This window comes from Canis lupus, chromosome 10, assembly GCF_003254725.2.
Source record: "Canis lupus dingo isolate Sandy chromosome 10, ASM325472v2, whole genome shotgun sequence".
Lineage (NCBI taxonomy): Eukaryota > Metazoa > Chordata > Mammalia > Carnivora > Canidae > Canis > Canis lupus.
This window is the reverse complement of record NC_064252.1, coordinates 18,803,042-18,830,559: the sequence shown is the minus strand read 5'-3', so window position 1 is coordinate 18,830,559 and position 27,518 is coordinate 18,803,042. Positions and strand designations below refer to the sequence as shown.

Here is a 27,518-nt window from a genome sequence, read left to right as displayed (position 1 = left end):
CCGTCACCCCCAGATCCCTCTGAGGGGCACATGGTGCGCCCTCCGTTCCAGGAGCCAGGACCCACCTGGTCCCCAGGGGGCCAGAGGGAAGGACGGGAAAGAGTCCTGGGCCCGCTGTCTGAGGTCCCTCTTCCAAAGGTAAGTTCCCCCGGGCACAGCAGCGACGGTGTGGGGCAAAGGACCGGCCCCGCAGACCGCGCCCCCCCAGCAGTGGCCTCTCCTCCTCTCTGGCCGACATCACCCCGTCCCTGGCTCTCCTTGTAGGAGCTGAGAACCGAAGTGGGCTGTGCGCCCCTGGCTGTGACTCCCACCTCCGTGCCTTGGGAACATGCAGTCAGGGAAGCCCAGGGCCCCTAGAGAAGGATCTGGAAAGCCCTGTGGGCATCCAAGTCTCCTCGCAGGACCTCAGAGACGGACCCGAGGGAGACCCTGCCTGCTTCACCCCTACCTGCGGGCTGGGCCCTGCAGGGGTGCCCAGGGTGGGGGTCAGCTGTGCACACAGGGGCCTGGCTGCCACGGCCCCTCAGGGAGACGCACCCAGGCCCTGCGGGGGACCTTCTGCTATGGGCGTCCATCTGCGGGCATCAGGCAGGGCACCCGGGCTGCTGGGGGCCGAGAGGCAGGGGTGCGGGAGCCTCCCAGGCCGGAAGCTGGCCACCCCGTCCTCACCCTGGGAGGTGTGCGGGCTTTGTTCCCACCACCTGCCTGGCAGCCCTGGGGAACCTGGGGCCTCGCAGGTGGCCGCTGCCTCCAGGGCATCACGGAGAGGCTGAGCTCTCTAGGTCCCCCCATGTGCTGTTCCCAGACGGCAGAGACCTGGGGACACGCAGAGGGCCGCTTTCAGGGCCGCTGTCCCCGTCCCCGGGACCTGCAGGTCAGCGCGTGGAGACCCCACCCAGCGCAGCCCCGAGTGCAGCACCTGCTGGGTGATGGGGAGGCTCCAGGCTGCCCACCCGCGGCAGGGCCCCGGGCGTGGCTGGGGGTCAGGGGTGCTCCCAGGCCTGAGCAGGGTGCTGAAGGTCGCTCTCCCAGGGGAAGTGATCCAGCAGTGCCCTCCTGACCTCACGGGTGAATCGGGGTCATAGGCCCGCTGTGCCCTGCAGCCCCCCTGCAGCCCTGTTACACCAGCGTCCGTCAGCGTGCCCCCTTCCTTGCACACCCACAGTTGCCAGGGGGCCAGTCCCGCGGCCTCCCAGGCCCTCCGCTCAGGACCAGCACCTTGGTCTCACGGCCCTGAAAACCCCAGTGGGCGGTCGGCCACAGAGGTGGACTCTCTCCCTGCTCCCCTCCCCCCAGAAGCCGGGTCTGATTGCACGCGCCCACGTGTCTTCCAGCTCTGAAGACGTTTTCCCATCTGCCCGTTCCTGGGGGCGCCCGCCCTGGGGGCAGCTGGCGTGCCACAGCTGGTCGGGGTGCGTGCAGGACACCTGCCACGCCCGGGGCAAGTCGGTGACAAGTGCTTGCTCTCGGGGCTCCCGGCCCCACCAGGGGTGCGCCATAGGGGCCCTTGTGCCGTGGAGGGCACGTGGGGTGGATCCTGGGCTGGTGCATCCCGTCGGGGGCTGCGTGATGGTGCTGGCGGGCCGGGGCCTCCCCAGGGGTGTGCAGACTCTCCTCGGGCTCTGGCAGCAGGCCTGGCCTGCGGTGACCTGCCTGCGAAGCTTTCGTAAACGGTCACCAGAGCCCTGGACCCAAACACCATGTGGCTGGAGCGTACAGGCCCATTTTCCAGATGGCATCTCGGTGCTGTGACACCTGGTCGGTCGGCACCGCGGTTTCATGTTTCCCCTTGAGGTTTTTCAAGAGCGCCCGTGACCGCCTGGCTGCGTGGCGGCTCCTGTCCCCTAGAGACCACAGAAGAGTCCAGAGTGGCGCCCCGCTCCCGCCGCGTCCTGCCCCACTCCTCCGCAGGGGCCCCGCCCGCTAATGCCCCGGGGGCAGGCACAGGCGCCCCTTGCTCAGGGCCACGCAAGTACCTGTGATAAGGGGACTGTGCGGCTCCCTGGAGGGACCCCAGGATGTGCTGACGTGTGTATTTCCAAGAGCGCTGCTTCTCAGAGGGCAGGTCTTCACCCCACTGGTGGGTCGTGAAATTACTGGATCACGATCAGCGTTTCAGACGAGGAGGAAGAAACTGAGTAAAAATATCAGAGCATCCCGTGTCCTGAGGGTCAGGGCCCGTTCCTGAGGCTCACGCGCCTGCACGGGGTCACCAGCCGAGACGTGGGGGCTGCCGCAGGTCACAGGGCATCGCGGGGACCCCACCATCCTGGGCGACCCTGGGGCAGCACCTGGCACCCGCGTTGCGTTGGCTTTCCGGGCTCGGCTTCTCGTGCTCGGCTTCCCGCGCTGTGTTGGCCCCGCGGGTGTCGGTCTGCACTAGGTAGGTGACGCGGGGGACGCTGCAGGCTCTCCCACAGGCGACTGCAGCACTGTGGGCACTGACGACACGGGGTCGGGGTCCACCCAGGGAGCGGGGCGCCCCCCAGCCTACACGGCGCACATCTCCCCAGACGGTCGCTGCTGACACCACGAGCTGCATGTGCTGGTGGCCTTCGGGATGCTGTGATCCGCAGCACTCCGCCCCAGCTTGGAACGTGCACAGCGCCCGACGTGAGCAGCTGTGCCATCTCCCACATCAGAGTGAACCAGCCAGACCGAACCCCGTGTTTCTGAGGAGCTGTTTTGCGCCATCCTCGAATTCAGTCCCTTTGTGGGGAGTGAGGAGCATCCAGGAGCTCGGATTTCATGGAAACTCGCATCCCCCAGACCGCACTTCCCAAGACCAGGCTCCCAGAGGGGACGTGGCGGCAGCTGCCCTGAGCGCCTGTGCCCACGTGTCCCAGGAGTGCAGCCAGCGGAGGGGTGGGCCGCACATCCGGGCGCCTGTTGGACGACACTGGGCGGGGACGCCGGCCGCCTGGCCGGAGGCTCAGGCTCGCTGGAGACCGTCCACACAGTGGAGAAGCCCTCGGTGGGTTATGTTCTCAGGTGCTCGTGTCAAGCTCTGCCGGTTAACATCTCCCAGAGGCCAGAGCGTCTGTGTGCCAAGCCCACGTCCTGGACAAGCAAGCGAGCGTGGGACAGGCTGGGGGCCGCTGCCACTTCCACTGCCCGTCTGCACCATCCTGAAGACAACGTGCCCCGTCCGGGCAGCTCAGTTAACCGGGAGGTCTCCGTGTTCTTGGATTCTACACGTATCACGCGAGGGCCTAGCCTATGCCAGATGGGCCCCCCTGACGGCCCGTGAGAGCGACACGCGGGGCCTCTGCTCCGGGAGCACCTGCGGCACAAGGTTCCTGGCTCTCCAGTCAGCCGCATTCAGGATCCTGGTGCAGGCACGTGCCCAGGCAGATGTGCAGGGGTCTCGTGCAAAGATCCTCGTACAGGCACATGCCCAGGCAGACGAGCAGGGGTCTCGTGCAGGCACACGCCCAGGTGGACAAGCAGGGGTCTTTGTGCAAGGATCCTCATGCAGGCATGTGCTCAGGTGGATGAGCAAGGGCCTCGTGCAGGCAGACGCCTCCGTGGACAAGCAGGGGTCTTCGCACAAGGATCCTCGTGCAGGCACACGCCCAAGGTGGACAAGCAGGAGTCTCGTGTAGGCACACGCCCAGGTGGACAAGCAGGGGTCTCGTGCAGGCATGCGCCTGGGTGGTCGTGCAGGACGAGCACACGAGGCTCCGAGTGCTGGACCCTGGACCCAGCCCCACACACCAGTGCTGAGATTCTTACAGGGGCTGCTGGTAGAAACTTATCAAGCGCTCGTTCCAGGCTCCCAGTTAAGAGAACAGAGCATATGTGCTTCCCGTGTTTGCCATCTGGACGCACAAAAAGGGGAAAACAGGATGTGGATGCTCTCAGGGGATGAGCTGGGCCGAGGCCCGTGCTCCGGTGTTTGGGAGTCAGATTGCAGACCCTCCGGGAGGCCTGCAGGGGAGATCCCAGGCCCTCCCGCCCAGCCCCACAGCAGACAGACCCATGGGGGGGCTCAGCCACCGAGGGGAGAACCAGCCTGGCCCTTGGACACCGTGAGGCCGACACCGGGATGGAGGGCATGTCCTGAGCCATGGGCCCCGCAGCTCCCGGGGTCTGTCGGACGCTCCAGCTTCCTTCTGGAGACATGCCCCGCGGCCCCCGCAGCAAGTGCCCACACGCCGGGAGGCTTACGTTCACGCCCGCTGGGTTCTGAGGCCCCGGGGCTGGAAGCCGAGCTGTGGCGGGCCGTGCTTCTCCAGAGGCTCTGCGGGAGGGTCCGGCCGGCCTCATCCCGCCTCTGGGGCTCCAGACGCTCCTGCACGTGTGCACGCGTCACCCGTGAGCCCGTGAGAGCCAGACCTCCCTCCTGATGACACTGTCGCTTCCAGGCCGTGCCGAGTCAAGAACGATTCCGCCCCTGAACTTCATTGATCGCACCTTAAATGGCTCCATTTCCAAATATGTCACTTTCTGAGGTTCCAGGCGACCGTGAATCTGGGGGTGGGGGCGTCCTATCGCTTCTCACTCACCAGGTCCAAGGCAGGAACCCGTGGTCGCTGCAGTTTGGGGCCTGCGGACCCTCTGGGAAGCCCGCCAGCTGCCCATCGGTTCTTCACACCACGCTCACCAACTGGAAAGCAAAGCATCAGGGCTGGAGGAGCGCGAACAAGGGCCGCCAGCCCGGAGCTGGAGAAGCCGGGGCTCTGGGGGAAGAGGCCGCACCACACGGAGAAGCGGGGAGCGAAGCTAGCACGCAGCCTGCGGGAGCCGAGGCGGGTCAGGAAGTGGGAGCAGGGGAGCACACGGACCTGGCTGCGCACCCCGGCCTCGGCCCTGCCCCTCCTGGGCGGCATCTGGCTCCCGGGCCCCACCTGGGAGGTGCGGTCACCCCGTGGCCGCCGTGCCGACCTGCCCCCCGCCAGGCCGGGCTGCCCGTGACGCAGGGGTGAGCTGTCACGCTCACGCCCCCGAGCCCCAGATGTGTGCGCAGAAGAGTCATGGTCGTTTCAGGACACGGGGTTGGACGCTGAGAAGATCAGAAGCACTTGCGGAAAGGATAGATACGATTTTTTATAAGAACGCAGCTATAAAATACGTAAAAAAATCGCACATATGAGCACGCAGACCCGTAATGTTGTGATGCAGCATGCGTTTGTGCACGTACACCCACGTGTGTATAACAGATTTCGTTAATCCAGTAGCAGGAGGAAGTCTCAGAAAACCATGGAGTTGATTTTTTAAGAGAAGTCGGAAAAAAATAGACTATCCGTTCAGGGGTTCTGAAGACTTTAAGCTCCAAAAATAGAGAAACACGGAGAAGAGCAGTGCTTAGAGTTCCTAGAGCTCCCAGGTGTGGTCTCCGAGGGCACGTGGCTGCCGCCGAGGGGGCAGGAGTGCACATCTGTCCGGGGCGCGTCCCCGTGGGGCCGCAGGTGGAACCCCAGACGGAAAAGTGGGTCACATACGAAGACTCCTCGCCCCGCGTCTTCCCGGACCTAGACCTCTGGGATCCCTTCGGGGAGAGAGGAGACTGCAGCCTGGAATCCGAGGCTGGAGGGACGCCCCGGGGTGCAGGGCCCCTCTGCTCTGTGCGCCCCCGAGCTGGGAATGAGGGCTCCCCATCTGGGACGAGGACCCAGGGAGCCCCCTGCACAGCCCCCTGCAGGGGTGGGGTCTCCAAGGCGGATCCAGCGTTTCCCCCGTGAGCCCGGCGGGTGTGGGCCAGTGCGGTTGCCATCAGGGAGACCCGGGACCTGCCAGTGGGTGCGAGCCTGCCTCGCGTGGGTGGTGGGGCACCACTTCCCCGGGAGGTGACAGCTGGCTTGAAGTGGTTAGACGCTGTCAGGAGAGAGAGGTCCACCCAGGGCCTGCCCTGCGGCCCCCTCCCACGAGAGCCCGGCGTCGTAGGAGTGCAGAGGTCGGGTCGTCTCCAACCTTGATGCAGGGCCCCGGGGACGTCCGTTCTGAGTGCACTGGGGTCGCCGGGCAGCTTTGGAGAGACACAGTGAGCTCTGCCTCCGGGAGGCTGGCTGGGGCCAAGGGCTGGAGGTCACCCTGGCCAGAACAGAGTCACAGCTGAGGAGCTGTGGCTGGAGAGGAGAGGAGGGACCAGGTGGGTGTGCAAGGGGTCCCCATGACAGCCCATGTGGTGCAGGGCACAGGGTGAGGAGGGGCACATACGGGGATGGACTCGGGTTCCCGGCCTGGTCACTCCTGGGGACGCCCATGGGCGCCTCGTGGGCTGCACAGGCCATCAGAGGTCCAAAGGAGGCCAGCATGGCACAGCCCCAATGGGCAGGGTGGCGGCCCCGGTTGCAGAGCAAGGTCCAGAGGTGTCCTGGCAGGCCAGACCCAGCACAGAGCAGCCAGCCTGCGTGCACTGTGCTTGCGCCCCTTGTCTTGGCCAGAGATTCCCTGGTCCATGGGCCACTAGAGACTCCTGTGGCCTTGCTGACCTGGCAGCCGAGGGGTCTGTGCCGCGCCGGGGGGTTTATGCCCGAGAGTCTTCCTCCCGTTGTCTGCAGCTACTGGACTGCAGCTCCAGGACTCCCTCCGAGCGCCAGGACTTCTGGGAACACTGCGCCCTGTCGTCACGGCCCCCAGCACTGTGCTCCCAGGCCCACTCTCCCCTCGCTGTCTGGCTGTCCCCCCAGTGGCCCAGGCCAGCCCGCCTCTGGGTCCCTCACGTGGAGGAGCTCGCTGCTGGTCCATTTCGGGGGCCCAGGCCTTCAGGGCTGCAGCCTCCCCGCAGACGGGATTACCCCGACGCTGCTGAGCGGCAGTGCGGTGCCTCCTGGAGGCGTCGGGAACCTTGGGTTTGTCTCTGATCTCGAATGAGCCATCCCAGCAATTAGAAGCGTTTATTACAGAGCCGAGTCTCAGCTGCCGTTCCGCTGCTCATTCTGAAAACCAATAAAAGAGAAATGATTTTGGGCCCCGAGTGAGGCGGCGTGGGGCTTCATTGGCCAGAGGCCACAGCCAGCTGCCTGGTGGCAGGTCTTCCCTTGTCTCCTTCGGGAACAGGGAGACGGGGGTCCCCGAGGATCCGGGGGTCTCTATCAGCCTGCCGGGCAGCTGGCCCAGGCCCCAGCAGAGTCCTGCCGCCCCCGGCCCCGTGCGTGGAGAGCCTTCCTGGCCTGCCCGCCCTCTGGGGTGGCTCATTTGCCATGTTCCCCTCCCAGGACACCCCTCCCTGGAGACAGGGCTTCCTCTGCAGACTTGCCCTAGGCCGACCTCGGAGAAACATGCCCTGGGACCCCGCGATGCTGAGGGACAGAGGGGAAACGGCAGAGGGGGGTCAGGGCTCTGTGTCCATCCAGTCACCTGAAGAGCACATTGGGCAACATCTCAGCTCGGCCCCCGTTGGGAGACTGGGGATGCGAGTGAGGATGCCCCAGGGGGGCTTGGGAAACGGGTCTCTAGGTAGGACGGTGCAGACCAGCAGGCCACGGGGGTCGAAGATGGGGTGCGGGAGGCAACGCGGGGGCTCCAGGAAACTCCTCACCATTCAAGGGGGCACAAGGGGCCGCGTGGGATAATCCCCGGCCCGGCGGCCGCTGCTGCATGAGAAGCTCCCACCTTGGACGCCGTGGGTCCCGGCGGAGGGAATTAGCAAACACCCGCGCCACTTGTGGAACGCCGTGACACGTCTTGGCATGAGAGCAAGGGGGATAATGGATTTGCCTCTAATGGACAAACAGGATTTTCGGCTGGAGATTTTCTGTTTGAATCCGTGTGCTGGGGGCCTGTGGCTGAGCTCCTCCCTGCCCCCGCCCTGCAGGCGCCCAGGAGGACGTGCTTTCTGGAGTCTGTTCCCGAAGCCGATGCCACATGGAGCTTCCGCTGTGGAGCAGGGGCAGTGGCTCCTTGGGATGAGACCAGAGCTCCTGGACGCTCGGCCCCAGCCCCTGCTCCTCGGCTCTGCCTCTGCTCCTGGGGAGGGTCCTTGGCATTTTTTGTCCCTCCTGCTGTGTGTCTGGTGAGGACCAGGGGACCAGCGGGCTGCAAGGTCTGGGGCTGAGGGGCTGCTATCCGTCGCCCACATGGAATCCGATGGGGTGGCACTTATGGCGGGTCTGCAGGAGCCCACATGGTGCAGGGCTCGTCCCAGAGAAGAGAGGAGGCGGGCGGAGGCTGGGGCAGAGTCCAGCCCAAACCAGCCCCTCTCACCTGCCCTCCCAGGAGCCGGTCAGTGACTACGGCGTCCTCCCAAGGACAAGGGGCCTTCATCGGGTTTCCAGGAGAAGTGCCCAGGGAGGCAGGGCAGATGGCAGGGCCCACCCCAGGGGACCTCGGTGCCTGCGCCTAGCTCCTTCCTCCTCCCGCACAAACAATGAAAAATCCCGAGTCATTACTCTGATCCGTGTCCGCGATCCATTTTGTGTTCTCTGAATCACTGCTATTCATCACCACGGTAATAGCCGGACGTTTTAATGGATTCCGTGGGTAAACACAAAACGTCTCTGGCCGGTGTGGCATCGGTGGGTATCGTGAGCTGCAACATGCTTCATTTTCTCGGCAGAAAGGAGCCCAGAAACAAAAAAATCAGTTGGGCCAAGCCCGCGTGATTTCCGTGGGTACTTTCGGCCAGTTCCGTGCAGGGGGCTCTTCAGGGCAATGGTGCCGTGTTAGTCCCGATTTTCCTTAAAGTGGTTGTTCTTTGAGTCGATTTAAATACATGAATGGGAAGCGGTTGAACAGAGAGGGCATGTGCCCAGTGGAGAAGCGAGGGGGCCTGGGAGGCCATGTCCTGCTGTCCCCCGGCCTCTCACGGGCCCTCTCCCCCCTCCCCCAAAGCCGTTCCCTCCCAACCCATCCTTTCTGGCTCCCACGTGGGATGTTCGGGATGCAGGGGCGAAGCGTTCGCAGCCCCTGGCTCTCCGACCGCTGATGGGCACCCCTGGGGAATCCCTGGAGGGGCGGCGTGTGGTGCCATCCGCAGCTGCACAGGTGGCCGTTGCTTAGACGCGAGGTCAGAGTATTTGCTGCATAAACGGAAGAGAATGCCCCCCCCACCCGAGGGCGCTGGCCGCACACCAGGCCCCCAGCTCATCCTGATGGGGGTTGCTCTGGATCCGGAAGCGTTGAATGGTCCCAGACCTCGCAATCCCAGGGGAGGGGACGGTCCTGCCCTGAGGGGACCTTCCAAGAACACCGGGCTGGATGGGACAGCGTGTGGGAGCGACCCAGGCTGCCCGTTCCGGGGGCCAGCCCACCACGCCGGCCCTGGGCCTGCCCCGCCAAGTCCCTGGGCCTGGAGCGCACCCGCCACGCCGGAAGCCAGGGCTTCTGTGATCCCGTGAGCGTGAGGCAGTCGCCTTGTCCACGGTGAGCGTTTGATTAGGATGGAGCAGTTCACAGTGACCCCAAGCCCCCGGAGGAGCCATTTGAGTTCGTTCTGTCCTCTGATCCACTTTCATGAGCTTATTGGGCAGAAATACTGGCAAAGTGGTCGAAAACATGTTTTTTTCCTGTTGGTTTAATAAGTCCTTATGATCTTCCAAGCGACGTTGCTCAGGGCTATGTCTCTTTGGAAAGGACAAGGGTAAACACGGGTCCTCTCAGCCGCGCGGTAGACGGGGCGATCCCGGAAGCCAGAAGTGGGTCAGTCTGCACCTGCGGAAGCCCGTCCGGCCTCATCCCTGCCGCCTGCACCCCAGCCTGCCCCCGATGCCCCTGGTCTGGTCCCGCTGCACCTGTCACTGCGGGGTCCACGTGCCGCACCCTCACCCAGCTCCGCCGCTCCGATGGCAGCACCCGGAGCAGGAGCCAGGCCGGCCCCTTCCCAGCGGTGTTTGCTCACGGCTCGGGGACCGAGGTGCACCATTTGACACAGACGCTTACTTCAGATGAGTCTTTAAAACTGAAATGGGAGGATTTGTGTCTCAACTCAAATTGCTTTAAATGTCACCTCCCTGCTAGACCCGAGATGGACTGCGTGACGGGGCTCCTGGGTGGCATCAGTGCTGGCTGGGTGATGTCGCCGGGTTCTGGGGCCCATCCCCTCCGGTGTCTTCTCCCCCCCGAGCCAGAGCATGGTGCTCAGCTCGGTGTGAGCGCACCTGCCATGCCCGCAGGGTGATGAGCGTGCCCTGGAGCCACTGTGTCCACATACCGCATGAGGCTGTGTCCCCTGCCCATAGGGTGACCATCCCGGTGCATGCTTAGCCTCCATCTCCTTACCCGTGGAGGGGTCAGAGTGCCCCCCACCCCTGCTGGCCTCACCATGGGTCCTTGGCGTGGTGGGAACGGAAAAGGAGGGTTTGCGACAGACCAGGGAGTCTCTGTGAGGGTAAAGCGTTGCTGTCTCCCTTGAGTGGCTCCTGGAGTATCCGAGGTGCTCCCACCACCTGCACCTGCATCAGCAAGACTCCACACCCGACGCCCTTTCCCGGCTCCCCCTGCCATCTGGGAAGGCCCCAGGGCGCTGTTGTGTTGCTGTGTCTCTCAGGTCTGTTGGAATCTGGGGCGCATCTCACTTGTGTCGTCGCGGCCCGTGTGGGATGAGTCAGGGGGACCACTGCCCCCATCCCCATGACCGGGCCATCCACACCACGAGGAAGCAAGCTCATCCAACATTTGGAGGAGAGGAACCGTCTAGTCCTCCCGGCAAGTGTGTAGAGAAGTGGCCCTGGCTCTCTGGATTAATATGGCGGCAGGCTTATTTTGCCTGCCTCGGCCCAGCTTTTGCCCAATTTCGAATATTTCTAGAAGTAAGAACTGTCCATAGCATCGTGACTCCGAGAGCCCCGTGCTGAGAGTCCGGTGACATCCTGTGGGTGCCCAACCCTCTGAGCCCTGGCTGTGACAGGGACCCCCGAAGATTCAGAAGGAGCCTGGCCTGACCCGGACATGGAGGCTGCAGTGCTGCCCGGGAAGCCAGCCGGCCGCAGTGGGGTATGGGCAGCAGGAGCGCTCCCCGTCCTGCTGGGGACGCAGGACAGGAGGTGGTGGGTGGAGGTGAGCATCACGGGCAAGGCAGGGTTAGCAGGAAGAGCCCGTCGGGTGAGCGGGAGGAAGCAGCAGAGGACTGCGGCACACTGGGGCCGTGTTACCCACTCAGTTCTCCATCCTCAAGAGAAGGTGGACCTGTCCAGCAGAGGCAGAGTCCGTGACCTCCAGGGGGGTGGGATTCTCCTGGGGGGTGCCTCCCCTTGGTCGAGAGCCTATTGGGGGTCACATGGGAGCTGAGAGTCCCTGCACATCCAGACCTTCCAGACCCGCCCGGAGGGGCTTCCCACACCCCCAGGGAGCCAGGACGAAGGCTCAAGACTCGCTCACTGCTGGGCCTCATGGCTCATTCCAGCCCACGATAGGCCTCTGCCCATTTAAAGGAGATTAAAAAAGCATCAGAGTCCAAGTTCAAACATGAGCCTGTGGGGAAATGCACGCTCTGGAAAGGAATACCTTCTAAAGAACTAACGGCGGAGTGAGCTCCAAGGAGTCCTCTCCTGCGCACAGATGCTGCTGGCTGGAATCCGAGAGCTACGGGGGCTGCGGCTGCCATGACCCAGGAACCCCAGGAGCCCTGGGGCAAAGGTGAGCATCGAGGTTGGCGGGTGAACTGGGGACAGACGCTAAGCTGCCCAAAGTACGAGTGGACCTGAGGTGTGTATTGGAAGCTGCAAATGAAGGAACTGTCCCCGCAGAAAAACAATGTGGTCTCCAGCCCAGAGATGGTTCAGAGGAGAAAGAGGAGGAAAAAAAGTCGGCAGGTGTGGAGGACGGAGGGCAGATGCCTAAGCTGAGAGAGTGGGTGCTCTGGAGGTGAAGCCACCATGAGCAGGAGAGGAGGGATGATCACATCAGGACGGAAATAGGACCAGGAAGGAAACCCCCAGTTAACAAGACCACACCATCACGACCCGCACACCCCACGGGTGTGTTTGATTTGAAGGAAGGAGAGAAAGCTGCCTCCTAAAATCCAGGCTAACTCAGGGAAATGAGACTCAGACGAGAGGACAGGAACCCACAGACCCTCCGAAGGCATGGACCAGCCACCCCCTGCACCAGATGGAAAGGAAGGACCACAGCCAGGGATTCGACCGAAAAATACGTTCACTTACAAATTCAATCCTACTTCTGGTTGTTTTTCACACCCAGAGACTACAGACGATTTTAAATTTGCATTTATTAGGGTTTTTTTTAAGATTTTATTTATTTATTCATGAGAGACACACACAGAGAGATGCAGAGACACAGGCAGAGGGAGAAGCAGGCTCCATGCAGGGAGCCCAACGTGGGACTCGATCCCAGGACCCCGGGGTCACGCCCTGAGCTGAAGGCAGATGCTCAACCACTTAGCCCCCCACCCCAGGTGCCCAATTTGCAAGGATTTAGAAAGTGTACCCCCTTCCTGAAATGAAATGAAAGCTCATCTCAAGCCAATCAAAGAATTAAAAATCAGGAGCTGACGATGGAGAAGGTCACAGACAAGAAGAATCATGGTGACTCTTGATACCAACAAACACACGGAGCTTGATTGAATCATTCCCGTGACTGTGGCTACGACAGTGAACACAGAATCCACAGTGTATTGTGTAATCTACTGTGTATATTGTGGAAAAACAACGTCTGTGTAACAGTAAACTGATTTGTAACCTCCGGCTAAATTAATAAAAGCTGAGGGTGGGGAGCAGCTGCCAAGTAAAGAGAAGAGCCACTTAATGTCTGTTTGTGGAGTAGAAGGAGCCATAATGACTTAAGTCATTAGAGAAATGGCTTAATCATTAAAAGTGCATTTGATTAACAGGAAGGCCACCCCTAATGCAAATAAGAACATGATTTCTTCAAATCATGGCAGAGGAGAAAGCAGGTGAAACCACATGGTGTGTGTGCGTGAAGAAATGAACCACAGGAGGCACATGATCAGAAATCAGAATGGGATCCGCTGCCCCTGATGGAACTTGCATGCCAGCGGTGACAATAAACGTAAATAGGTTAATCTCCCCTCCTAAAAGGCAAAGACTATTTAAATCAGGTTTTTAAGATAGTCAAATATACATTGCCTTCTAAGTACATTTCTGCAAACCAAGTTTTAAAGCAAAAAATGAATCAAGATATGCCAGGCCAAGGACAGGAAAAGGAAATCGGTAGGTAAAATGATTAAACCAGAACAACAGGTCATGTATATATGTATTTTCTTAAGATTTTATTTATTTATTCATGAGAGACCCAGAGAAAGAGGCAGAGACACAGGCAGAGGGAGAAGCAGGCTCTCTGTGGGGAGCCCGATGTGGGACTCGATCCCAGGACCCCAGGGTCACGACCTGGGCCAAAGGCAGACACTCAACCGCTGAGCCGCCCAGGTGTCCCAGGTTATATATTGATACAGGCAAGATACGTGGAGATGCTCCACGTGAGATCATACAAGTGCATGCGATTACTGGCACCTATCGATAGGTTACTGTTCAGAGTATTGCAAGTGTCACGGAAACCTTTGTGCACAGGTTGGTGTGAGTTCATATGAAGCAAGCTCAATTGCAGATTAACAAAATGATTGGGAACACAGTGTTTAGTTGGAAATTCAAACAACCCCTAAATCTGCGTAAAGGTCAAGTAAAAACCAACAATGACAACGATTTAAAGAACCAGGATGTAAATCTTCTGAATAATAAAAGTACCAGCACTGAATTGGCACCGACATATTGAACATCATAACATTCGAACAGGGTGCTTCTAATTTCTCGACATTCATGAAATCTGTGCAGAAGAATCCATAACCCAAGTCATGGATTGAACTTCCGTAGAAGAGAAATGTGGCAACCTTCTTTTCCAGTCATTTTACATTATATTAAAGATGTAGCAAAAAAAAAGAAATTAATAATGACCGTAGCAGCCAGCACCATCCTGCAATGTTTTGGTCAAATAGGGACAGAAAGGGGAAGGAAGGTGTGTAGTCACACTTGTGCAGCCGTGCACAGGGTCTGAAGTCATGCTGCTGGTGGAGCTCCCGTCCCCTGGCTCTCGTGCCTCAGTGTCCACATCTGTGAAATGGGCAGGATGCTGCTCCTCGCCTCCTAGGGGCTGCCTTAGGATCGAAGGGGCTAGAGCGGTAACGCTGTCCGAGTGGAGCCAACGCGTCCCCGACGATAAAGTCCACGCGTCGTAGTCGTTGGATCGCATTCTGAATGTTGTGAGGATGACACACGGTGTGTTTGCAGGCACGGTGAGAAATGGACTTGGGTATTCTTGTGCCTTTGAATAACTTTAGTTTTAAATCAGGAAGAATGGAGGGACACCCGGGGGGCTCCGTGGTTCACCATCTGCCTTCAGCGGAGCCCGACACAGGGCTGCATCCCACGACCTTGAGACCATGACCTGAGCTGAAATCAAGAGTCAGACGCTCAACCATCTGAGCCACCCAGGCGCCTCAATAGTGAACTTTTAAAAGAAAGACGTGGACACGATCATTCACTGTATATCTGGCAAGAACATAAACACACGCTCTGAGCTCTGTCATGTGCAGATTTTCTTGTTAGAAAGTATATCTGATAGGAAGGAGGAAACCCAGCCTGTATTGGGGTCTCAGATTATTCAGGAGTGCATACTCGGCCAGCGTATTGATCACTGAATCTGCAGGCTGTCATTAAATGTGATTTTCTTAAAAAATAAAATAAAAAATAAAAGTAAAATAAAATAAAAGTGACTTTCTGGGGTGAAAATTACCAACCTATCTCAGGAGTGGAAAGATGGGAACGTCCCCCAGTAGAAATCCCAGACAGAGCTGGTTTAGGAGACACGTTCTCGAACCCATTGATCTGCAGGTACCCTTTCCCCAAGTACTGGAAAGTTGCCTGGTTCATTGTGAGACCTGGTGGAACCCTGACGCTGGAGGGTCCCCGAAGAGTGCACATGGAGCCAGCGTGTTCCACAAGGACCTCGAGCCTGTGACTGGGTCCGGCAGTGTGCCAGCCTTGGGCTCGTTCAGCCAAGTGCCCTTGAGGCCCCCGGGAAACCGCATATGGCCTTGGGGTTGTGGCCACATCTGCGATGCATCCCTGCACAAGGTAATGGTGCAGGGAGTTCTGCAGCCCTTGAAAACAAGGCAGAAGGCTACCACACCATAGATTTATATGAGATTAAAATACATTTTTACATTTTAAAAAAAATTTTTTTTTCATTTTTACATTTTAGAATCAGGAAAGGTGACCAACCCCAAAGGATGACCGGATAAAAATGTGCTCTGATTCAGTAGGTGCTGAAAAAGGCACCAGACAGGCACCACGTCCGTCTGAAATGAAAGCCAGCATTGCCCTTATAGCCGGCCCCCTGTCCTGTTCACATCGGGACCAAGGCAGGCTGCGTGCACGGGCCTGCAGACATTCCCAGGGTGACCTTTTGGAAGATCTGGCAAATGCAATCACATAATTATTTGATATGAGAAAATACAATCATTATTACAGATGAGGTGCACAGGTGCTTCCAGAATTCTGTAGGAGCAGCTGAAGTGCCTTGAAAACTAATTAAAGAGTTTATTAAATTGGACCAATTGTGAATACAGAAGGCTCTCCACTTGGCATTCATCCCGCCGTACGTCTTCGTAGACACACGTCGCGGTCTAGATCAGAGGTCCTCAAACTGTGGCCTGTTGGCCAGATCCGGCCCCCTTACCTATGTTTATAAATAAAGTTTTATTGGAACACAGCCTTGTGTCCACGGGAGAGGCCCGACGAAGTCAGCTGTGCTCTTACCTCCGGGCAGATACGTTTCAGAAGCGTAATGGTTTATGAAGATGCGTAAATAAAACAAACCTGAGTAAATGAGAGGGAGGAGGGGTCTCTGCTGAAACCCAGCAGGAAACGTATGAAATAACTTGGGTAAGAAAAGCTTGGTCACCTGTATAAAGATAATGGCAGCGTCTTTCCAGGAGAAATTTAAAGCGATTTGAATCAGTAAACAAAGCTGTCACACGCGTACCAGGGTAAAGTCGGGGGGTGCCCAAACCCTGTGCCGTTCGTTGTCTGTCCTTTCAAATTTGATTTTTAGATTTAATACAGTTTCATTCTGGTCCCCGGCGACATCTTGGGAACATTACGAGTGATTCTGCGTCTTATCTGGGAGTGTGGGCCCGCCGCAGCATAGGAGGGCTTTGGGACAGAAGCCACCCCGATGTCCGCATCCCACCGGGTGAGCAGGTGACGCTTGTGAGCAGCTGAGCCCCGGGCTGCACCCCTCTGGGGACCAACCCCTCTTGTCCTTGAGACAGGGACAGGGCTTGTCCCCGTCCCACACACGCACTTACAACCTGAGAGTGTTGGTCCTCCTCCTGTTATGTTCTGCTCCACAGAGGGGACCATGTGGCCCCCGTTGGGGGGAGTGGACTGTGGGGTGCGGCGAACTGCAAGGACCAGGGCAGAAGTGGTGGTAACAGGCTTCATATCTGGGGGTAACTGGACCTGGAGCCTTACTACCACCACCTTCCATGGATTTTCCTGCAGACAGGACGGTGGCGCCACAAACAGCAGGGGCCGCTGGAGAAAACGCCAGGGAATCTCTGGGTTCGGGTTGTAAATCCAGCCTGGAAAATCCAGAAAAACCACAGGCACGCTTGTTGCTAACCACGCGTGCTCAGATGCTGTTCTGAGCAGGTGCGTAAATCCACCTGTTCAGGCCCAGGCGCCCGTGAGCTACAGACTATCGTCATCCACATGGTACAGACAGGGATGTGGAGCCACAGAGGCACCAAGTCCTGTCCCGCGGTCGGCCGGACACCGAGGGCCCACGCTGGGCCGGCTTTCAAAGGGCAGCCCAGACTCACTTCCGTGTCCCAAACCCACTTTCACAGAAGCAGAGGCAGGTGAGCTGCCCGGCTGGCTCTAGTCCATGTGGCGGAGGGACAGCTTGCAGGTGCAGAGGAGTAGAGCCTACGAGGACAGGGAGCCCACAGCCCCGGATGGGAACGGCCAACAACTGTTGGAAGAGAGGTGCCCGTCGGGGAGCGGCGGTGGACACCCACGGGAGGTGCTCATGGGGGTGGGGGGCTCCACGCTGGCCGTGGAGCTCGCTGCACGGAGGCACGGCCTCCACCCTGACAGTGTGATCGTGGGGCAGCGAGGCTGCGGGCGGGCAGCAGCCTGGCAGGGCTCCACGCACTGCGGGCAGTGCCTGGTCCAGCTCCGAGGTGACCTCCCCACCGTGCGGGGCTGCTTTCCCCCAGAGGGAGACTGGGGAAGGGGTTGGATCCTGAGCTCCCCGAGCACACGGGGCCACCCTCAGCGCTGCGGACGGTGGATAGCAAGGTGGCAGCCCAACGTTTCTGGTGTCGTCTTTGAAGAGCGCCACCCGCCCGCCCTGTTATCTCTGCATCCCCTTGATCCCTCCGCCCGTGAACGCGGGCCTCGGGTCTGCTGCCGGCCGGGCTGCCGTGCGGGGCTCGCAGGGGCAGTGGCCCCGGATTAGCGCAGGCGAGGGACGGACTTCAAAGCCGGCGCTGCCTTGGGGACAAAGAGGACAGGAATCCAGTCCGCAAAGCCTGTCCCCAGTGGTCGACACTCCCTTTGGAAAAACTGCGTGGCGAGTTGGGCTCGTGCAAACACACACGAGACTTAGGGGAGGCGGAAGGCCGGTCAGTCCTGCAGGCAGCGAGCTGGAGGTGCCGGCGCGGCAGGGAGGGGGGTCCCGTCCTCCCGGGGGGACCATGGGCGGGGCTGAGCAGACTCTGTAGCAGCCCCGAGGGGACTCAGGGTCAGTGTCAGCCTGGGGTCCTCACCCAGCAGGGATGCTTCCCTGGAGGAGCCGGGCCACACCTGGCAGGAGGCTGTGGGGGCCCCAGCCTCCCAGGAACCCCCCCCCCCGAATCAGCATCTGAGGGACGAGTCCTGGGACCTGCCTGTCTGACCCACCAGCAGGGCAGATGCAGCCTGGGGTCTGGGGGCCTGGCTCAGGGTGGACGGTCTTCACCTGCCAGCTGGATGCCGAGTGGGGGTTTCCTCCTCCAGCAGAGGTGGCGTGTGCAGGACCCTGTGTGGCAGGGGAGGGGTGGTGTCACCTTGGAGACGCACGAGGGGTCTGGCCTGGGACGCCGTCTGCAACGGAGTCCTCCAGCAGGTGCAGCAAGGCTCAGGGGGTGGCCCTGGACCGCGCGCCACCCACGTCTCCTAAACACATTGCTTTTTTTAAAAAATTAATTAATTTATTTATTAATTAATTTATTTATTTATGCATTGTTTTTATTTAAAACGTAAAATGCAATTTTACGAGCCGAGTTTTCCACATAGGGTGTCCCCGGTTTTCTGTGCCACATAATGCATCACTGCAAGCAGCAGCTAGCACGACTCGGGGTGGCCCTATCCCGGCTCTGAGGTCGGAAGCCCGGGACTGAGGTCACAGGTGCTCACTGGGTGAGGGCCGGGCAGGGTCTCTCCTGCAGCTCTGGGCAGACCCAGCTCCCTGCAGCGCCCGGCGGGGGCCACTCCCAGCGCCCTGCGTCACCTCCAGGGCCTGTCCTCATACGCGCAGGCCCCACAGGTGGCGTCCTCACGGGCTTCCTTGCACTGACATCATCCCTGAGCTCAGCTTTCTGTTTTTAAGAAGTAGGATAGGAACTTGAAGCTCCTTATGAAACTGGAGCAGGGTCCTTCTGGATCTTCAGAGCCGTCTTCCTCCGCGGCCCCCGCAGCGTCCCGCGAGCCCATGACCCGAGGCTGTGCTGCTGGCTGCCCGCACCCTGGTGGCCGGTGAGCTGCGCCTGCAGGCCGGGGGGGCTCAGGCCGCGGGGAGCGGCCGCCTGACAGCGGGACTTCTCCAGCTTCTCCAGTGAAAACAGGCGTCCTGGGTGGGCTGTGCCCCTGGTGAAGTCCCTCTGTTTGGGACCTGAGAGACCAGCCTCCTGTTATTTCCTTGGGGGGCCCCGCGGACCCACAGGAGCCAAGAGGGCAGCCTGGCCGCCCCGGGCGTGTCGCGCAGGGAACGTGTGCACACCGGCCTCCATCCTCACGTTCTCTGCTCCCGTGTGGAGGGGAGATGTGGTCGACCCCTTTTCAGATTCCCATTTAGTGGAGGTAGAAACAGCCCTTTAAAAAAAAAAAAAAGAAAGAAACAGCCCTTTTCCCAGGGCCACACAAGCAGGAAAGGCCCGGACACTTCGTAAAACCCCAGATCCTGCCAGTGATGGGATCAGGGCACGAGGCGGTTCCCAGGCCGTGCCCTGCAGGGAGCCAAGGGGGAGGCCTCCGCGGGGACCCTCCTGTGGGTGTAGACCTGCCTGGGACGTTCGAGCAGGGCGGGAGGGGGCTCCCTGCCTCGTGGCACAAAAGGGCTGCGCAACCCCGAGGCCCAGGCTAGAGCAGCTGGCCACTTGCCCCACCGGACGCTGCTGTGTCCAGGTGCTGGGTGTCGGCGGCCAGAGTGGAGGGGACGGGGGCGAGGGCGGGGGCCACCAGGGCGACACAGCTCAGATGTCCGCAGCAGGTCAGTTGCCCCAGAGGTGACGCCGATGCTCAGAATGACTAACAGGGACGCACATTAAGGCGGCTGTGGCCGAGGGGCTCGTGGCAGCTCCGTCCACGGTCTGTGTGCTTGCTTGCCTGTCCTCCGGGCGCCCTCACGCACGGCATGTGCGTGCACACCGCCCTGCACGCCCCACATGCTTCCGCCGCCGTCCGTGCCCAGGCAGGCGAGTGCTGAGTCAGCCCGCGGGGACCTGCCTCTGCGCCTGCACTGGGATGGCCGCGTCTGCGTCGCGAGTGGGAGTCTGATTAGCACCAGAGATGCTGACTTGGAGACGCACCGGGCTCCCCCCGGGGGCTGTGGGCAGCCCTCCCACCTCGTGCTCGACCCTGACCTGCATGGTGAGATGCCAGTCACCCGCCTGTCCGCTCAGACCCCGGGACAGGTGGCAGCGTACAGGCCTTGTAGACGAGGGGCTGCTCGCAGGCCTGTCCCAAGCTTCAGGGGGGACGACACACGCCAGCGCCAGCCGCGGACTGCGGTCACAAGGGGGTGACCCATGATCCCATGGCACACCAGGAGCCAGGGACAGGTGCCCCATCCTGGCTGCCCTGTGCACCGGGCCCTGGACGCCCCAGACGGCCTTGGGCCCACGGAGGCCCTCAGGGGAGGCCTGGCCGGCTCCGACCAGCGGCCACAGCCCGGGACTGATTCCCCAGAGCCCGCGGGCTGCTGTGTGTCGGGGGTCCTCGTGGCTGGCTGCCCGGGTCGGGGGACATTTCACAGAGGAGGGGCCTGGCCTGGGACCTCGGGTGATGAGGGGCTTCCTCTGTGCCCCTGAGGGTCCCTGGGGCGGCCGGAGAGGGCAGGGCGCTGTTTCCCAGGGGACAGCGGAGGAGGGGACAGATGTGGCTCTCAGGCTGCTGGGGGACCAGGTTAGTCAGGCCGCAGGGCAGAGAGGCCCCCATGGCCTCCTCCCTGCCGAGGCCTTGGGTAAATACCCCCGGGGGCACAGTAGACGGTCACCCTCCACCCGGGGAGGGGTTGTCCACGTGCACGTGCACAGAGCGCCCGGCACACCAACGTCCTGTGCGGGGTCCCCAGTGCTGCCGGCCTGGCAGGGGCTGCGTCCTCCCGGCCCGGACGCACCTGTGTTGCTTGGAGTTGGAAGAGAGGGTGTGGGGGGGGGGGTGGCCGGGGGCTTCTCTGAGGCCGTGAGCTGGCTGTGTGACCAGAAGGCGCCGCCCCAGCCTCGGTGTGCTGTTTGGTTGGTTTGTTTGGTTTATTATTTTTTTTAAAGATTTTATTTATTTATTCATGAGAGACACAGAGAGAGGCAGAGACACAGGCAGAGGGAGATGCAGGCTCCCTGCGAGGAGCCCGATGCGGGACTCGATGCCAGGACCCAGGGTCACGCCCTGAGCCGAAGGCAGACACCCAACCACTGAGCCACCCGGGGATCCCCTGTTTGTTTGTTTTTAAATAAAGAAACAAGTTGCAGCTTCCCTGTGGGTTTGGGGAGGACACAGGGCCTGGGCCTGGCTGTGAAGCTTCAGGGAAACTGGATGGCGGGGCACGGGTGGGACGACGCGCCGCCCTTCCAGAAGCTTCTTCCCTGGCTGTGCCTTTACCTTCTCCATGGCAACGGCGCTTGTCGTCCTGAGCCTGTCGGCACCGGGGGCCGCCGCCTCTGTGTCTCATGCCTGCTGTTTATTAGGACCTTTTGTGCGGGGCTCCCGATCCAGGACGGCGTGCTCCTTCACCCGGAACACTCGGCCCCACTGGACATCACACGCGAGCCTTTAATGAGGAACAGAGAAGGCGCCGTAGGACCCACAGGGGCTGGGAAGTTCTGTTTTCTGAACGATGCTTGTCGTGTCCGAGTACCTGCCCGTCACCGTGGGGAACACACGCTTCCTGGGGTGGGGCTGCGGGGATGCCCGGGGCGGGCAGACGGGTGTCAGGTGTCGTGAGGACCCTCTGGGGGCCAACAGGGCACACAAACCACCCGCCGGGGGCCAGGGCCTGGCCGGAGAGACCCACCTGCTGACCCAGGGGCCATGTCCGGGGTCCAGGTGAAGAGGGTCCCCCAGCCTGGGCGAGCTCTCAGGAGGCAGGGAGCTTCACGGGGGACTCTCCCCTCCGAGCCGGGGGGTCATGGGCTGTGCTGCTCCCTGAGCGGGTGGGGGCTCAGCAGTGTGGCCCCAGGAGCATGGCAGCCAGGACGGCAGGAGGGCCCCCCGGGGTCCCCAGGCTGGGCCATAGGCCAGCATTTCTGAGGAAGGGGGCCGGGGGCCAGGGCAGCCGGCCCAGCCCATGACCCATCTGCTCCCCCAGGTTCCGTGGCACGCTGATGGCCACACAGGCCCTGAGACAGGCCTCCGGCTGAGCGTCCCCGGGGCCAGAGGCTCTGCTGGTTCCTCCCAGCACCTCTGAGGACCTGCGTCCAGCGCCGGGACCCTGTCACCGCAGCTCTGCAAGACGGGGTCGCTGCGGCTCTTGGGGTCCCCCTCCTAGCCTCGTGGGGGCCGTGGGCGCGGCGAGCAAAAGCAGGAGGAGATGCTGCATCGTCACGGAGGCTCCAGGTGCCAGGGTCGCCCGGGTCCCGGGACAGCGGCCCCCGCGGTGGAGCCCTGGGAGGCACCGGTGTCGCTGGGGACAGTGACGGGCTCCTCCTCGGGCCCACAGAGTCTGGGCGTCTCTCGGGCTGTGGTGCGGCCCCCGCCACGCCGACCACGTGGAAACAGTGCCCGTCATTGAGTCTCGAGGGGGCCGCTCTGAGCCAGAGAAAACACGGTTCCAGAGGAAGGCCAGGGTGACACGGGGGCCAAGGCATGAGTCCGGCGCCGTCACTCGCCATGAACATTGCCGCGGCCCCTGCTCGGCGGTGAGACGCCCAAGAGAACCCAGACCACGACATTACAAGCAAGGGGACCCCGTGGCCCTGAGAAACAGCAAGAACGTAGGCAGGACCATGTTGCCTAAAGCCATGAAGGAGCCACGGGTGACAGCCGTCCTCAGCGTCCAAGACGGGCGTGCTGGGGAGGCCGTGAGCCGGGCCAGACCCCGGGGTCGGGGGGCCTCACGGGGAGGACGGGGCGGCAGGCAGGGCCCCTGTCAGGGCAGGCTGGGGCCTGGGGTTGGGCAGGTTGGATCTGACCCGGGGGATGGGGACCCGAGGGTGCCCTGGGGGCAGTGGGCTGGCTGTCCTGTGCTGTGCTGCCGAGGGGCTGCGGGGGATGGGTGCAACCCAGTTGTCCCTGCGAGAAGCCTCCTGCGCCTGGGGCAGCTTGGGGGACCCAGGTGTCCAGGGACAGGAAAGATGAGTGAGGCGTGGACAGGACTGGCCCCGGGCCCGGCCTGAGGACGGCGTCCCCACCACCCCTGCCCTGTGAACAGCTCTGGGGCAGCCGTTAGGGGGGCCGCTCTGCCAGGGGGCCTGCGGGGAGAGGCCAGGTGACCGAGGACGCCTAGCGCCCAGCCTGGTGGGACCGAGAAGTGGAGGGAAGGCCGCGGAGCGGCCAGTGCAAGAGGATGGGGATCTGCGGTGCGGGCGGAGTTTGGGGGCAGTGTAGTGAGAGCGCAGGCAGGTGGGACAGGGCCGGGGTGCTCAGGAGGGCTGGGGTGCGGATGGGGCCAGCCGGGGGTGGGAGGTGCCAGGGTGCAGACAAAGGACGCTGACCTGGGGTTGCTGAGGGGCCTCCCCCACCTGCCAAGGACAGGCCCGCCCATGCTGTGTCCCATCTCTGCCACGTGGTGGGGGGGAGCGTGACACCCTCCTCTCCCCCGACTGGGGGGCCCCGTGTGGAGAATGCCCAGCAGCCCCTGAGCCCCTGACCCGAGCCCAGGGATCCTAAAACTCACCAGGACCCCGGGATCCCTGCCTCGGACTGGGGTCACCCTGGGGGGTGACAGGAGCCTGGTGGGGACCTGGGTCGGGGCCTGTGGTGTGGGGTGTGCTGCTCTGTGCAAACCACACCCCGCTTTTCTTCCTTCGTGGTTTTCAGGGTCGTGTTATTCCCACCCAGAGCAGCAGCTTGGGACCCCCATGCGTGCTCCGTGGCCGCGAGCTCGTGTGCTTGGTCTGACGGGTTCCCGGGGCTCCGGGGGGCAGGGGCCCGGTCACCAGGGGCGCACATGCCACCCCACCGCCGTGGCCTCCCGTGGGCTCCATAGTGTGTGGCTCACACACTCCCCTCACTTGTCATCCTGCAGTTATGCGGCCCCTGCTGTGTACATGGTGCAGAGCAAGAGGCTGTTGGGGCAGCGGGAGGGTGGGCCTCAGAGCCAAACCCTGCCCAGTGTGGGGTGGAGGACAGTGGCTGATTCGCTGAGCCCGCGGCGCTCAGGGCAGGACCCCCCGGTTGTGCCCAGGTCGGGGGGAGCCAGGTGTGCCTGCCTGGGTCCGGGGAGGAACAGGACTGGCCTGTGATGTGCGTGGCCGGTGGGTGCATCCCGGGCTCGTCCAGTGCCCGTGGGGACTGCGGGGTCTGCGGGGCTGACGCTCTCTTGTCTCTTTCCTCAGGTCTCCTGACAGACGCCGCCCCCCAGGGGCCCCGGGAGTGGCCTTGGCTCCCCGGCGCGTCCGCACCTCGACCACGGTCCTCCGTCCGCTGTGGACGCCACCTGTTCTCCACCACCCGCCCACCCTGTTTCCGTGTAGCCCGTCAAGGACAGCCCGCCTCCCTGGCGTCGTCCTGAGCTGAGCGCGTCCGCCGCTGCGAGGAGTCCGGCCCGGGACACGCGCGGGGGCCCCGAGGGCGTCCGTGGGAGCCCGGCCTCAGCCGCCCTCCCGGGCCTTGGCGAGGAGGACGAGGCGGCGGCCGCAGCGGCCCAGCCCGGGAGCGGCCGTCGGCGCCGGGCCCGCGGGAGGACTGGCCCTTGGGCCCCGAAGCGGCCTCGCCTTGTGCCCCAGACTGTCCGAATCACTTTTATTTTCGTACCCTTTCAGCATACTCGATAGACCAAAGAGCAAAATCTATTTTAACTTGGACTCGCCCTCACCGTCAGAGTCCGTGGGTTCGACTGGGGGACACGGGGGCCGAGATCCGCCGGCGGCCCCGGCAGGGCGCGGAGGGCGGCCCCCGGCAGACACGTGCCCCCCACGGACGCTGCGGGGCGTGCTGAGAGGGGCCCAGCCGGGGCGGACCCGCGGCAGCACCCCAGGCCCGGCCGGCGATGCCCCCAGGCCGGCCCCGCGGGCGAGCGCCCCTCGCCGGGAACGCGGACCGCCACACGCGGCCGGCCCCGCTGTACTTAGATGGACTTGACCGACTAAAATCACTTTCTGTTTTAACCAGTTACACATGCCTCTCTACAGCTCATTTCTGATAGTGGGATAATCCAGTATTCGCCGCGAGCATGTTGGGTCTCCCGTGACTGCTGTCTGCAACGACGCACCATTTAGCTCCAGAAAGCAAATTAAAGAAACCTAAAGTAACACTTGTTTGAAAGAGATCATTAAATGTATTTTGCAAAGCCTAAAGTTATATATTTAACAGTTTTTATATGTTGTATATTTGTAGAAAAAAAATCCTATTTAACAATTAATGTGGTCGCCCTGCCCGGCCCGCGCGGCGGGCGGGAGCGCCGGCGTCTCTGAAGGGCTGCGGGGCAGGCGCCGAGGGCCGGACTCCGGGGACAGCAGCCGAGGACGCGCCTGACGCCACGGGGAGGTGGCCGTCGTGCGCGGCCGACCGTGGGCCCAGGCGCTGCTCCCTGTCCAGCCCGGCCGCGGGGAGGCCCAGGGGGCAGGTGTCGGTCACGCCTCTCCCGACAGATCCCGTGTCCCTCTGTGTGACTCCCTCCCACGGGCCCATCCGCGGGCGCTGCCGCCGACCTCCTCTTGGGGCTGAAGCCCGCCCGCCCCGCTGCCTCTCCGTCCTCACGGCCGGCGGCCGAGTCGCCGGGGACGGGCCAGGGCGCGCGGAGAATGGCAGGCGCCCCAGCCTCCTGCCCTCCCCATGGCACGGGGCCGCCGGGCCGACGCGCGAGGGACACTCCTGCGTCTCCGACCCCGGGCCGTCGTCCGCCAGGGCCCCTCATTCTCCTGAGTTTGTGCTGAACTATACTACCTGACAGTCCAATTAACAGGCGCACTCTGCTAGTTCTATGCTACTAAATAAAAAAAAAAAAAAGGAAAGAAAAAGTAAAAAAAATAATAATATTAAGTATATAGAAGCCGTCCCAGCAACCCATAGACTAAAGATAGGAGAGAAGACCCATTTATTTAAGACCCGTTTCGATGTCCATGAGTATTTAATTCACCTCTCGGTCACCGCAGGTTCAGAGGGCTGAGCGTCCCCGAGGGAGCGACGCGGCCAGGTGCCGGGGCCGCAGGAGGGTCGCGGCTGCCTCCCCGAGCCCGCGTCCTCCCACGGCGAGCGTGGGCTCCTTCAGAGGCAGACACTGGAGGATTAAGATGTTACAGCGTTTTTTTTATTTTTTCCTCCTTGTTTTACAGTATTCAATTTTGTGTTGATTCAGCTAAATTATGAAAATAAAGAAAAAATCCTTTGGTAAGCATGGCTTTTGTTCACGGGCTGGGGTGTCCTGGGAGGGGGCGTAGCAGGTGCGGCTGGCGGGGTGGCTCAGAGCGCACGTGGCCACGGGACCCCCTTCCTGGGCCTGGGGCCCGGCTGGGTCTTCCGGGGCCTGGTGCGTGGACGGCGCTGCTTGGGGGCCTCTGTCGGTCGCCCTGTGGGTGGGCGCCCGCTCCCGCCCCACGCAGAGGCCGGGGCCTGGACACGGAGAAGCAGGACCCCGAAGGAGACCCACGTCGGGAGGAGCCCCTCTCCGGGGAAGCCCGTTCAGATCTGCAAACAGTGGTTTTGGCGTCAGACTGTTTCTGCCACCCGGGTCCTCGGGCCACACATGGATGGAGGGAGCCACGTCTGTCTGTCCAGCTGCTCTTTACGGAACTCGGCCCTGGGAGCATGGCTGGGTGGGTCAGCGGTGGGCTGCGTGATTTTGAGGTGACGTCCCCGGCTTTGGCGCCGCAGTGGGGGGTTGACGAACCCCCGCGCCCAGGCCCGGAGCGCGCTTGTCCTGGGAGGGGGACTGAGGCGGAAGGCAGGTCCTGCGGTGGCCACGGGCCCCCTGGGCGGCAGGGGGCAGCCTGGGGCTGTGCCGTCAGAGCACGACGGGGCAGGCCGGTGTGACCAGGACAGGGTCCCCACTCCTCCTCGCACTGTCCATGCAGAGAGAGGACGAGCCTGGAGGTGTGGGAGTGGCGTCCATTCGTGGAGACGAGAAGGGGTTCAAGCGGCAGCTCCCGGGAGGCTCGGCCACCTGACAGCTGCTTGCCCGGCCCGTGAGCCTCGACGTCGCTGTCCCCGAGGCGAGAAACCGTGGCCATGGAGGAAAGGATGGTGAGCGCCGTGAGCACCGGGGCTCGTGAACGAGGACGATGGCCTCCAGCCAGAGCCAGGGTGTATCTGTCAGGTGGGCTGGGTCCTGCCGCCGTGACAAGCAGCCCGGCCTCACACGTCTCCCCTGGTGCCACAGCCAGGGCGCCTCGTGGGAACAGGCATCCTGTGTCCCGTCTCCGAGATCCGGGGACGCATGCCGAGCATCCCCCGCCCCCCGCCCCCTGGCCTCCGTGCAGAGGTAAGCCCGCCTCCCCGCTCCTGCCGCAGGTTGTGTCCTCTGTGCACTAGAGCGTCTGGCCTGTGTGCTCACGCACCCGACAGCCTCCAGGATGTGAAGAGGCGTCCTCTTGGGCTCGCACCCCCAGGCCCAGCCGGGGTGAGCGGGGCCTGCCTCACCGCCAGAGGCCTGTCCCGGACGCATGGCCTGTGTGGCAAGTGCTCCCTCCGTGGTGCCCGGCACCCGCCGTGCTGCAAGCAGGTCCCGGAGCTGGAAGACGCTGCCGTGGGACGGAGGGACGGAGGGCCGTCCACGCAGCCCTTAGGCCGGGCTGGAGCATCTGCACCGGAGCCGCAGAGGCCCCCCTGCCCTGGACATGGCCCGGGCCGGCTACCTGGCTGCGTCATCGTGCTTTAGGCGTGTGGTGTCGGCGGCTCACACCTCCTGCGGCGCCTGGACTTCCCCATCCATGCAGTAGAGGGAAGTGAGTGGGCCGCGTCCTACAGCCCCGGGAATGGGGCCTCTGGAGCCTGGTGACCCGGGAGCGTGGGGCCGTTTTTCCG

General features: G+C 62.2%; 1 protein-coding gene across 4 annotated transcripts in view; it reads left to right on the top strand.

The window, feature by feature from the left end:
• TAFA5 (TAFA chemokine like family member 5) overlaps positions 1 to 25,890 on the top strand; it is a 151,940-nt gene extending 126,050 nt beyond the window's left edge. For 3 of the 4 annotated variants that reach the window (XM_035696160.2, XM_025456136.3, XM_025456144.3), the window contains exons 4-5: positions 52 to 138; positions 23,894 to 25,890. In XM_035696160.2, coding sequence (XP_035552053.1) covers positions 52 to 138; positions 23,894 to 23,902 — 96 coding nt within the window. In that variant the 3' untranslated portion in view covers positions 23,903 to 25,890. The remainder of the gene's footprint in view (positions 1 to 51; positions 139 to 23,893) is intronic. The other variant, XM_025456152.3, reaches the window with a different exon arrangement.
• Positions 25,891 to 27,518: the final 1,628 nt, after the last annotated feature.